A 12,371-nucleotide genomic window follows, 5' to 3' on the forward strand; every position below is an offset into this window, starting at 1 on the left:
GTAATATCTCCCACCTTCTAAATGGAAGAGCCATTTGCCGATTAGTTAAGTCATCTCGTCACTGCAGCTGCCGGTCGAAGCTCCGCTAGCTATGGAAACAGTCAGTGTTCTGAGACATGCACTTAGCTGGTCTAGCCTAAAAAATTAGCTTTTTTAACTCTATTTGAGCATAAGAAACGACATTAATGGGACGGTATTCAGGATTCCCCCTTTCAAGGAGGTAGTATTTGGTCTTGGACGTTCAAAATAGCTGCCCGGAGCCGTTGCAAATATGGGCGATGAGTTAACAGACTTTCTCTTGAAAGGGACTTTGATACTCAACACCACAAGGGACCAAGTTTGGCTTATTAGCTTCATCTCTTGGCTGTGCTGGTAGATGTCATAACTAAAAAAAAAAGAATCATAAACTAGCCTAAGCTTGTTTGCTGGTCTCTTTTTAGAGGTTTTGAGCACCTTTCAGCTGTTCTGGCTGAGACCAGCTTGATGACCTCTAAACCAGATTGACTCGCCAAGCCAGAATGCAATCTAAGACAAGTAAGACCCTTTTCTTTTTCGTTTTTAGTAGGACACACAATACAACAAAACATTCTACATTGACAGCTATTCAAAAGTAGCCATTTATTCTAGCTTTTTTCTTTCCTCTTTGTTAGTAACATTCAATTAATTATACTATACTAAAGGTTTCACCAGTGACCTTTTTTGGGGGGGACAAATTTGAACATGAAATGTGCTGAAACAAGGTTTAGTATTGAATTAATCGTTCAAAATGGCTCTGGATCCAAAAAAAAAAAGTTTGTGTAACTGAGTACATATGAAACATCCCAGACAGCAACATAGTGTTGGCCCAGATCCGGGCCACATCTGGTACATGTGAATTCAATACGTACCAGATGTGCACCAGATCTGGGACGACACTGTGTCGCTGTCTGGGATGTCCTCCTGAATGCATGTACTATACCTTCAAAGTACCGTGTACCTTTCAAATCATGTCAAATGCATAAATGTCAACTGCCATTGAAATGAATGGGAACGCTAACGGATGCTATAACTAGGATATATATATATATAGGTTATATAATGCTATAATTACACTGTAAAAAATTTCCCTGTAAAATAACAGTAAAGAGCTGGCAGCAGAGACGCCAGCAGTATACCGTTATTTTTACGGTATTCATATGTAAAATAATTTTACGGTAGTAGTCTGTAAACTAGAAAAACGGTATATTTCTGTATTTTTATAATTTACAGTAAAGAGCTGGCAGCAGAGACGCCAGCAGTATACCGTTATTTTTACGGTATTCATATGTAAAATAATTTTACGGTAGTAGTCTGTAAACTAGAAAAACGGTATATTTCTGTATTTTTATCATTTACAGTAAAGAGCTGGCAGCAGAGACGCCAGCAGTATACCGTTATTTTTACGGTATTCATATGTAAAATGACTTTACAGTAGTAGTCTGTAAACCAGAAATGCTGTATATGTCTGTAGTCACACTGTTAAATGATTTCACAGATTTCACACTCTAATACAGTAAACTGTGAGAATTAAAGTAACAACCTAAACAATATATTTTCAATATATAAATATATATTATAATTTTCAAATAATCACAGAAATATGTTGCATTTTTTAAAGAAGTTTTTTATTTTTTACTGTATTAGAAACACAATAAATTTAGCAGTTTCCTAAAATATCAGTCTTCGTTGCAATCAATATTAATTGCAATTAACTTCAGTATTCTCAGGGCTATAGGCAATTGCTTAAGATATGCATTATTGTGAATATTATGGAAAATAAGCAATAACTTCAAAATCAAATACCTTTATTCCAAAGAGCAATGTCAATTTTAGCATGAATACAAAAAATGGAAAAAAATAACATAAAACAAAATCCTGTTGGGCATTTCTACGAGATTTCTAGTAGCAAAAAGAGCCTAGTAGTATCTGTTTTAGACTATGGCAATAAACTTGAAGAGTTAGTTCACCCAGCCCATGATTTACTAACCTTCAAGTCAGTATATATGACATTCTTCTTTTAGATTCTTCTTTTTATTTCAAAATGCGTGCGTAACTGGTGTACAATGTCAGACGTAGTGTAAGCGTTTTGTACTGCGAGAGGCGCTACACTTTTTTCATAAGCTGAATAAGAACGGTGATTAGCCTGAAGCTAGATAATTTACTTTATAAAATTTTAAATATGGATATTTTTCTGACACAAACGCAATAATTCACTTCAGAAGGCCCTTTTTAATCCGCCGGAGCCGTGTGGAGCAGTTATATGATGTATATGTGCACTTTTATGGACTTAAAAAAACAGAACAACAATGCCGTTATAAAGCTTGGAAGAGCTAGGACATTTATTAATATAACTCTGACTGTATTCGTCTAAAAAAATAATGTCATATACACATAGGATGACTTGAGGGTAGGAAATCATGGGCTAATTTTCATTGTTGTGTGAACTAACCCTTTAAATTGCTCAGAGACTGCCCCTAACCCTTACCAAACATGAAGGGAAAAACCTAGTTAATTAAAACCTAGTTTAATTTAACACATAAGTTTGAAGACCTACAAAGTACAGTACAACATTTTGAGAGTAGGCATCAATAATATGCATCAATTAAAACATTTTAGGGTTTATTTCATTTCAGGTTACTCTTTAAATTGTCCTGTGAGGTAGGCTTGTATTTTTACCGCTTAAAGTAGTCATTTGAGGTAGCTTGTGTATTTACATCTTAGTTTATATGGATCCAGGAGAGATGTCCATCACTTTGGTAGCCGCTGTTCCTCTCTGCAGTATTATTCCAGTGTTGTCACTGTCAAACAACAACAAACAATCATAATAATAAATAAACTGTAAAATCACGAACGTACAGTATACACTCCAAGCTAATGCTTACAAAAGTTAATAATACCAGTTCTCTTGTGGTTTAATGTGGTAATGCCAGACTGTCAAAACAAAGAGAGCGAGATTAAAGAGCTCACCGGTTTATATCAAAGTTCCATTGAAAGTCAAGGAGATTCTTCAGTAGCATGGCGACGTCTCAAAAGACTTCTTCTGGACGATCATACCGTTCTTCTTGGAGACAACCTTGCCCCTTTTGGCCTTTGTCCCTTTCTCTGGATTTATACCAACAAAGCACCTGAAATCAAAATAGTCTAAGATCAGAGTGTTGCAACAACATGCTTTCAGTTAAATGCAATGAATTGTTTTGTTTTTTGTCTTTCTTCATTGCACAAATAGAGTGGACTTGAATGACATATAAAAGTGACATCAAATTAAATTATATTAAAGTCAAGTCGACTTTATTTCTATAGCGCTTTTTACGATGCAGATTATTTCAAAGCAGTTACACAGTGTTAAACATGAAAATAATGCAACAGAATTTGATTCGGCTGTACAGCCACTCTGGAGAAAAAAAGTGATGTCATCAGCTCATTTCAAATATCATATAGTGACAATGTGGGCAGATCAGTAATTTAGTTTATTATAGTTAATTTAGTTTAGTAATTACATTTATTTGGATATTTAGTTAAAAAAATTATATACATACATATATATTTTTAATTATTACAATTTAGTATATAAAGCCTGTATAGTCAAGCAAAATACCATGTGTGTGGCTTGAAATGTACAGTACTAATACCATTTTATGCGGAAAAAAATACAAACAAATTAATTTAATTGTATATATCCATATAATGATGACAAGTAATGAAGAGTTTTTACCTCTAAATGAATTCCAGAGTGCAGGGTCCCTCATCTTGAAACTGAAGGTTGAATGTAGTTGCAAATACAGCAGCAAGCCCCATTGCAAATGTTGGTGTGATGCCCTAAGAGATTACACGGTCCTCAGAGATGATTATCCGACCTTTAACTGGGACTTGCCCAGTTGCACCTGAAACTTCAAGTCAAAGCATACATATTACCTTGTGTAAATGATATACAATGTGTCTATCGATGAATCTAAATGAAATATACTAGGCAGTATCAGACTAGGACTTGCAGGAAGACTAAATTGTCTCAATGTCAGCTGAAGTAGCAGACACCTGTAGGGAAAAAATACATTATTCTTACCATGGTAAGATTTTTAAGAAGAACAATTATAAAAGGTCAATAATTAGTAAACACTAGGTGAGAGCAAACTACAGGCAAATGAGGTAGGCTAAGTACCTACAGTCAAACTGCTAAATAGATTTGGCAATCAAAAAATTATGGGTAGCAATTTTATTTTTTACAGATATTGGGGGAGTTCTACTGCAAATGTTACCAAATTTAAACAAAAAAAAAAACACCCAAAAGTAATATTGTTTTGGCTATTCAAATCTGAGCCTCACTGTTAAATGAAATGTTCAAATACCAAGCAAGATAAGCTCCTGAGCATCAGTTTGATATCAAAAATTATTTGCGAAATGAAAAAAATTTCAATTACCGTTTATTTTGTAGATCCAAGACCCGATAGAGGTTGATGAAGAACACTCGATGATATCCAACACGTCCTCTAAACTGTGTGTCCTCTTCTGGAAAATCTCCTATCCAAATAATGTTTCCTGAAGTCTCCCCAGGAGTTAATGGCAAATTATTTCTAGGTTTCATTAAAGAAAATTGTCCAAAAGCAGTAGCCTCGATTTGTTGTATCAAACTTCTGAACGTACTCCAAACTCCACAGTCAACACTCAGTTTCCAAAAAATACTGTCGTGTACTGTAATTTAAAACATTAGCATACTGTTTAGGGCCTCTTTCCTGTTCCTCCAAATTAAGCAGCCCACAATGCATTGCTAACTACAGTATTAAACTGTTTAACAAGAAAACGGCATTTTAGTGTTGAAAATTGGCTGTAAATTTACAGCAATTGCTTACAGTGTAGGGTCTAAACTTGGGACTAATAAAACCTTGTATAAATAGTGTTGCAGATAAAAAAAAAATCATACCTCTTTAATAGATATTTTCTTCTTTATTGTGAGTACATCCCTGTCGGTTGTTGATTGGATGGAGGCAAATCTGATCAATAGTCAATAGAGTGTAACAGAAGCACAGCAAATTGCTAAAAATCTTGCTATATGCTGTCAAAATACCTAAATATTTGTATATACATGTATAATTTGTAATAAACTTACAATGGGTTGTTACAGATATTATAATCAATGAATAGTTTTAGATATATTTTTTATATCAATTATGCAATGCTTCATAGTTCTTTCCCTCACCGTACACAGTCCTGTAACTTTTACTTTTTGTCAGAATTTCAAATACTTATTAGCTTCAAATAAAAGTTTGTAATGTTATAATTCACCTCGTAGCTGGTTGGTTTGGTTCGTGGCTTACAACACTTTAACAAACTCACTTTTTCTGCCTCATTTAGTATTTCATTTGCATCTATAAGACGGTTTATGCTAACATAAATGAATAACTTTACAAGCAACGTGTCCATATTGTTGGAATGCAATGTGGATAGCTGTAAAACACTTTTTCTCCCCAGAGTCTGATATGATGTGCTCAATTTTAGAAAAAGATGTGTCAATTCAGCACACGTAGATATGTATGTTTTTTTCCTAGATATATTGGCTGAAAAGTATGTTCTCTCTCTCAGGCATATATTTATATATATTCACACTGACCAAAAGACAAAAAACTATTTCTTCAGCCCAACACACAAACACAGTGCATTCACTAACAGGCACAGCCACACTACCACCCCTCTCTTGCTCTCTTTATCTACACCCCCCCCCCCATCCCCCCCCCCCCCCCATACACACCTCTCTCTCTCTTTCTCTCTTTCTTTTTCTCTCTCCCTCTGTGATGGCAGGACGGGCAGTGAGCTGTGCGGCTGGGAAGAGGCGAGGACGCCGCGGCGCACATTAATAATGCAGAGCCTCAGCTTCCTCCCAGCGCCGCGGCCATGGCACTGGCCCATCGCTGTCACCAGGGGGGAGCTGGGAACATTCTCTCTCTCTTTCGAGCTCTACTTCTTTCAGCCTCTCTCACATAAACACGCGCAGACATACACACTTTTACACAAACCCCACCAAACTGGGCCTCCACCCGAGACTGTGGCTCATTACAGATCCTGCTCTGATGACTGCACCACAGACCTGGGCTCATTACGGCACTGAGGACTCTATCCAGCTCTCCGGGCCTGCAGCTGGTACCTCCACCTCACTCCTACAGCTCCACGCTTCACTCTTGCATCCGCACAAACCACATGCTTTTACTTCCACCTGTCTTACGTAGTCGTAAATTGACACTATTTTGCTTTATTAGTTCATATTTGTGGTAGGCTAAAGGTGTTTCTTGTATGCGGGGGGCTAACGACGATTTAAATTTTTGCATTTATTCAGAGTTAATCATTACTTTTCAAAGTCTCATTACTCAGTGTGTCCCATAGGCATCGCTTGACCCTATTTAGGGGGGCTTCGGTCCGCCGTCTTTCATCTCAGTTCTCCCTTAAAATTAGCAATTAACTCGGCTCCTGCAGTAGCTATTTGAGGCTATTTAACTCCCCTTACCAGTTGTTAAAAAGTTTGCTACATTAAGTATTACACTTCCCTCTAGTCAGCAGTGGTCCTAGTCATAGGCAATATAGGGCCTATATATAATAAAAATGCAAATCAATAGTATTTATTTCGTTAAGCAAGATTTAAACTTTGTGCTTAAAGAAATAAATACTCCTCTTTGAATGCTTTATCAAATTATTCCTACAACCATAAGGTCAAATGTACTTTGTTAATATGAAGGTTTAATGGTTTTTCATCAGGCATAGATAATAAGTCATTTTATATATATCAGGTTTTCATCTTTGAAGGTTTATACCCATGTAAAAAATCAATTTGAACGAGGCAGCCGTCCGATGTATCCTTTTGTGTGGTGATCTGCAGCACAAAAAGCTCAAAAGGTATTTACGCCTTGGCAAAAAAGCCTTAACTCCCCATTTACCTTACTGCTGATTAGCTTTCACAGACTGTCGGTCAGAGACATTGGCTGAGTATCAATAATTCATTGTCTTTTAATTGTGTTTTTTACCTTTAAATGTCAGACTGTACGAAGGAATGCAAGTGATATTAAGATTAGTAGGCCAGAGATAAAACCAGCAGCACATTGTTCTTCAGACACTAAAAAAAGAAAAGAAATTGCAGCTTCGATTTTTTAAAGTACAATCAACTTGAATGTTTAAGTAATTTAAACTTAAATTACATTACGCTGACTTAAAAAAATTGTTGAATCTTGTATAACTTGATACATTGATTAACTTATTTTAATGAGTTAAAGCAATGCAAAAACATATTTGTTATAACTTATTAATCATATATTTTTTATAGTGTATCGTTATACTGCAAAGTGTTTCAGACATCACATAAAAGAAGATAAAGAAATCAAAGACTCTTGATAAAACACCTTTATCGCATCTCAAAATGACATAGTTTGTCCCATTGCTTTTTATTTTACTGTTCGAATGGAAAAGGGAACAACCTAGAGGATTCTGCGAACATTTCCATATTATCTCTTTTTTTTGTACGTTTGTTGCAATTTCTTAAAAAACATGCAAATAGACAGACGTCAGAGCTGTAGATTTTCGACACAAATACATGCATTTGTTTTTATTCACAAAACCAGCCCATAGTTCTAATCCAATACAAACATTGCTGCGTTTTTTTTAAAAGATGTAGCTACCGGCAATGTCATGAAAACAAAACAAAAGTTAAATCTTTCAGTGCGTTCGATTGAGCCGAGCAAGTGCTGTGGAGGACTCCGTAAAAATTCAGACTTGTACACTGAGAACAATAATGTGACGATCTGTAATATAGCGTAACATCACGAGGAGCGTGATTCAACGTGATATTACATGATGTGATATGATGTAATCTGACATAATATAACAAAAGGCTGCCAGTATACAGTAAAACAAAACGAAATATTTCAAATTTGGAGCATCCAGTAGTAGCAACGCTACAGAAACAGTGAAAATGTATCTTCCAATTACGTTGTCATCAGATTAGGGTTTTTGATGATGCATATTTGTTTTGGAATATTTTGGAATATTTCCTTTTCCCTTGAAAGACAAACATTGATCAGGTTTCGAAACTATAAATTGAAATAAAACTAAAAAAAATAAAGAAACAATCATAAAATACAGTTTTTCCAGTAAGAACAATGGTCCTAAATTACAATAGTGCTTGCCATTAGCCACTAATTTTAAAATATAGCCGTAAAATTTACATTCTCTACACAAGTACTGTATCTTTCCACACGTGAACAACATTAACACCAAACACAGAAATTTTGTTGATTGTCCACACTGAGTCCGGCATTTCTGTTTGTCAATGAACAGTTCCATGTCTAAGCCACAGAAAAAATCTGCTGGAAAAGGGACAAAAAGGTACCAAAATGGAAACATATAAAAGGGAATGAAAGTTGCCATAGATATTTTTATTTATGTTTAATTTTTGGTTCAAGGAATAAGTAGGTGCATCCATTACTCGTTTGATTCTTTTGTATTGTTGTTTTATTGTTCTGTATCTTGTGATGAAGTTTTTTTTTCTCATAGTTGTCTTGTATTTCTCTTTTTTTCACATAGTTTGTGTTTGTCAGCCAGTGTTGGTGTCCGAGATGATCCAAGCGAGAGTTGGCATTGCACTTGATGGCAGAGCTTTGGGTGGAGGTCAGAGGTCACAGTCCTACTGGAACCACCGAAACGCTGCGCCCGTCGGCAGCATCACCTTCTTAGAGAAAGAAAAAGAGAAATGGGGGGGAGGGAAGAGAAATGGGGTGCATTTAGTAGAGTGTGTTTTGAATTAAAAACATAGATATGTTAAAGGCCCTGTGAACAGAATTACCATTTTGTGGCTTTTAGGTCATGTGTTATTTTTGAAATCAACTATATGCTAGTGTGCAATATAGGCATTAAAACCAAAATCAAATACCTCTCTAATATATAGTATGCAAAAAACAGTATGCCAAAACAGTAATACCTTTGATAAACAGTAGGCAGGAAATCCCTAGATAACCTATTACTTCCACCAAGATTCTGAATTGTGAATTTGATGGACACTTTACTATCGCATGAGGCCATGGGAGAGGATTTATGAATGGAAGTGAAGCAATGCAACACAACTGCTGGTAGGTCATCATGAGACAGTGAAATTTGGATGTACTTCATCCACAATGTTGTTATTCATACTACCCTTATTCAGTAGCCTAGAAATCTAGACACACCCTAGCAGCAGCAAATCTAATCTGCCCGCGAGTGTCATCTAGCAACTCTCAATACCCTTCTGAGCTGTAAACGCCAAACTCTTGCCGGGCCAATCACATCGTGTATAGAGTCGGTGGGCGGGGCCATAATGACGACGGCCGAGTTGCGTTTGCGTGCTTCTAGTAAACACAGAAACTAGTGAACCGCGGTCTTTCGAATCAGCTTTGACCACGACTCTGGAAGACTTGGAGTTAAGCTTTTCTCCGAGAAGAGAACAAAGAACGGCACTGAAGTCATTCTTAAAAAGGGAAGATGTGTTCGGAGTTTTGCTGACCGGATACGGCGAATGTTTAATCAGTCAGCGAGCTCTGCTTCACCTTCGTTGCTCTGGTTGGTTGTATCGCTATCCTATCGCGTGCAGAGGGAGTTTGAAAGACAACCGTTTATCCCCCCTCTTGGATTGAGCCCTGTCTATGGTGAGTTTCCAGACCAAACATCTTGATATGGGTCTGGCTTTTCAGGCTACATATTCAGTTCAATTTATAATTGAACATTAGTCTGGGGAGTCTGCTCTGTGTTTTCAAGAGGTGTGATCAACAGGCGCTTTTCGAATAAATCTGTATGCAATTGGATAGTCCTTCAAGCAATCAGATCATAAGAGGCGTGATCAACAGGCAACGGCCCATCGTTTCTCTATCTGTCATCGTGTTAAACCCGCCAATAGCACGCCAGGTGGATAAGCCAGTCCTGCGATTGGTTCCCATAAATGTGTAATAGAAGCAGTTGTAATGAATGTACAGGTTTCCAGACTTGCAGGGCGAAATCAAATTGCAGGCAAATCAGGCTGGGTTTACCCAGTATACATATTCATACAAGTTTATTCTTTTTAACAGTTGTGAAGTAAATTCAAATGTAGTACCTACTCAGTACAGATGCATCATTAGTCTTTGTCGTTCAAGAAAATAGAACAAAAATATAGGGATATCCCGGACGAGCCCCCACTTTTGACCATTCTTGTGTAGGACTGCCCTATGTTATGTTATGTGCACATCATGGACACACATAGATAAGACAAGAACTAATTCTTGGACACATTGGTACACTCACACACAAAAACATATTAATGACTCATCCTACACTACACAGATTTTTGTCCAATCAAATGCTCTCTAGAACGAGAATGCCCCGCCTCCTAATACCACCTTCACCCGACTAGCATTTTGCAAATTGTGTCTCACAAGGTGAAATCGCATACTGAGAAAGTACGAACTCTGCGACTATTACAAAAGTCAGTATATATAGTATGAAAAGGTGTAGTATGAACCAAAACTGGATATACTAGATCCGCCATGTTGGCTTTGTCATGAAACTTACAGAGTCAGTTGTGCCTTTCACAAATCCTCTCGTCACCTCACGGAGAGTAAAGTGTCCATTTAATGCGCACTTCAGAATCTCACTGGAAGGTACTATTTGAGGAATACTACTAAATTCAGACATACTACTCTCTTCAAATACTGTTTTTCACCGAAGGAAGTATGCATATTCAGATTCAGGGAAGCCTAACTATAGGAGACATGGTCTTAATATTTCCTGTTTAAATTTCTTGATAGAAAATATGTCAACACAGGACAAGCGTTTGAAATCACCAAATGATCACAATTATGTTTAATTCAAAATTTCACTCTGCCAAATTTCAGTGCTATTCATTTTTTAGAAAGTAGTTCCATTTGAAAACACACTGACATTGGCTGTATCACATCCTTTTGCTCTCCTCTGCGGCCGTGTGATTCATCTAATTCCTTCTTCTCCCCCTTTCCTTCCCTGTTCTGTCTTTCCTGCCCCCTCCTCCTCTCCAGCCATGGGCCATGGCCCTGGCTCCACGTGAAACCCGATACGCCACATTCATTATTTAGTCACCACGCAGTCACGTCGAGCGCCCACCACACTGCTCTCGCTATGGCCTCTTTATATATCTCTCTCTCTGTATTCTTTCTGTGTTGCACGTCTGTCGGTTTGGCATCTGTAGCGGGACTCAGGTGGGCGCTGAGACCGGGCCAGCTGAGGAAAAGCAAGAAACCATGTGAGGCGACGTTGAGGTTGAAGGGGGCTGAAGCTCAGGCATTGCTGGAAAGACATAGTTCACCCCCCCACCACCCCCCAACAGTGCAACACTACTGCGGCACAGAATCTCACACGCTCGCCAGCAATAGTCCGAGCCATGGGCGGCAAACACATCCCCGCTCACATGATCACATGTGCACCAGCCTACACACTCACACTCAATATCATTCAAGTGTTTCTGAACGAGACAAACTAAGGCAGACAACGTTTGAACACTCGAACACGTAGAAATCTATGGGCCAGACTTGACATAATAAACCAGAGTGCTCCCGCGACAACAGCTGGGCAGATGTTAACTCTGAACACTTTAATGGTTTAGCACGTCCTACTATCATGTTGTAAATCAAGGACTCCGAAGTAATTTTCTTGGATGAGAAAACATATAGGAAGTCATTTTCTTTACTTTAGAGGGTGTGTGATCCTTATTTTCCTTACTTACTGTATGAAGACAGTAACTAATACAATAACCTCTTGGGGCTGAGTAAGAATACAGCATGTCACACACCAAAAGGGATGTTTATATTAACACTTTATATTAATTTTCTTTCACTACTATGTACTAACATTTATATTAGTAATAATTTGATACAATACACTTACTATGTACATATTTGTTTTTACATTGTACTTATATTTAAAAGATGTCTACATCTTTAATTACATCACTGTTGACCCTTTCCTTACCCCTAAACCCACCCTACCCATACCACTAAACCCTAAAGTCCCTAACTGTATCTGTATCCCACCTCACTAACAGCAGAACTGTTTCGCAAAACAACATGGACCCAATAAGTACATTGTAATTATGTTTTAATGTAAGTACATAGTAGTTAAAGACACCTAATATAAAGTGTGACCGAATTTTTCTTTGTGGAGAAGACAATTCCATAATGCATTGCAACAAGCTCAATGAAAAACGTATCTAACCCTGCATATCCACTTCTTTTAATGCAGTACATCTGACAAGCCCATAATTTAGTTATTCACACTTATACATAGGGCGAGAGTGGTGGGTTGAGAATTGGCTCTGGGATTGGGGCGTGGTAGGTCCTGGGGGG

The 12,371-nt window shown here is 37.5% G+C and overlaps 1 protein-coding gene across 5 annotated transcripts in view; it reads right to left on the minus strand.

Moving 5' to 3' along the window:
• Positions 1–7,377: 7,377 nt before the first annotated feature.
• cxxc5a (CXXC finger protein 5a) overlaps positions 7,378–12,371 on the minus strand; it is a 30,754-nt gene continuing 25,760 nt past the window's right edge. For 4 of the 5 annotated variants that reach the window (XM_067423500.1, XM_067423497.1, XM_067423499.1 and 1 more), the window contains exon 3: positions 7,378–8,719. In XM_067423500.1, coding sequence (XP_067279601.1) covers positions 8,675–8,719 — 45 coding nt within the window. In that variant the 3' untranslated portion in view covers positions 7,378–8,674. The remainder of the gene's footprint in view (positions 8,720–12,371) is intronic. The other variant, XM_067423501.1, reaches the window with a different exon arrangement.

This window comes from Pseudorasbora parva, chromosome 18 (assembly GCF_024679245.1).
Source record: "Pseudorasbora parva isolate DD20220531a chromosome 18, ASM2467924v1, whole genome shotgun sequence".
NCBI lineage: Eukaryota > Metazoa > Chordata > Actinopteri > Cypriniformes > Gobionidae > Pseudorasbora > Pseudorasbora parva.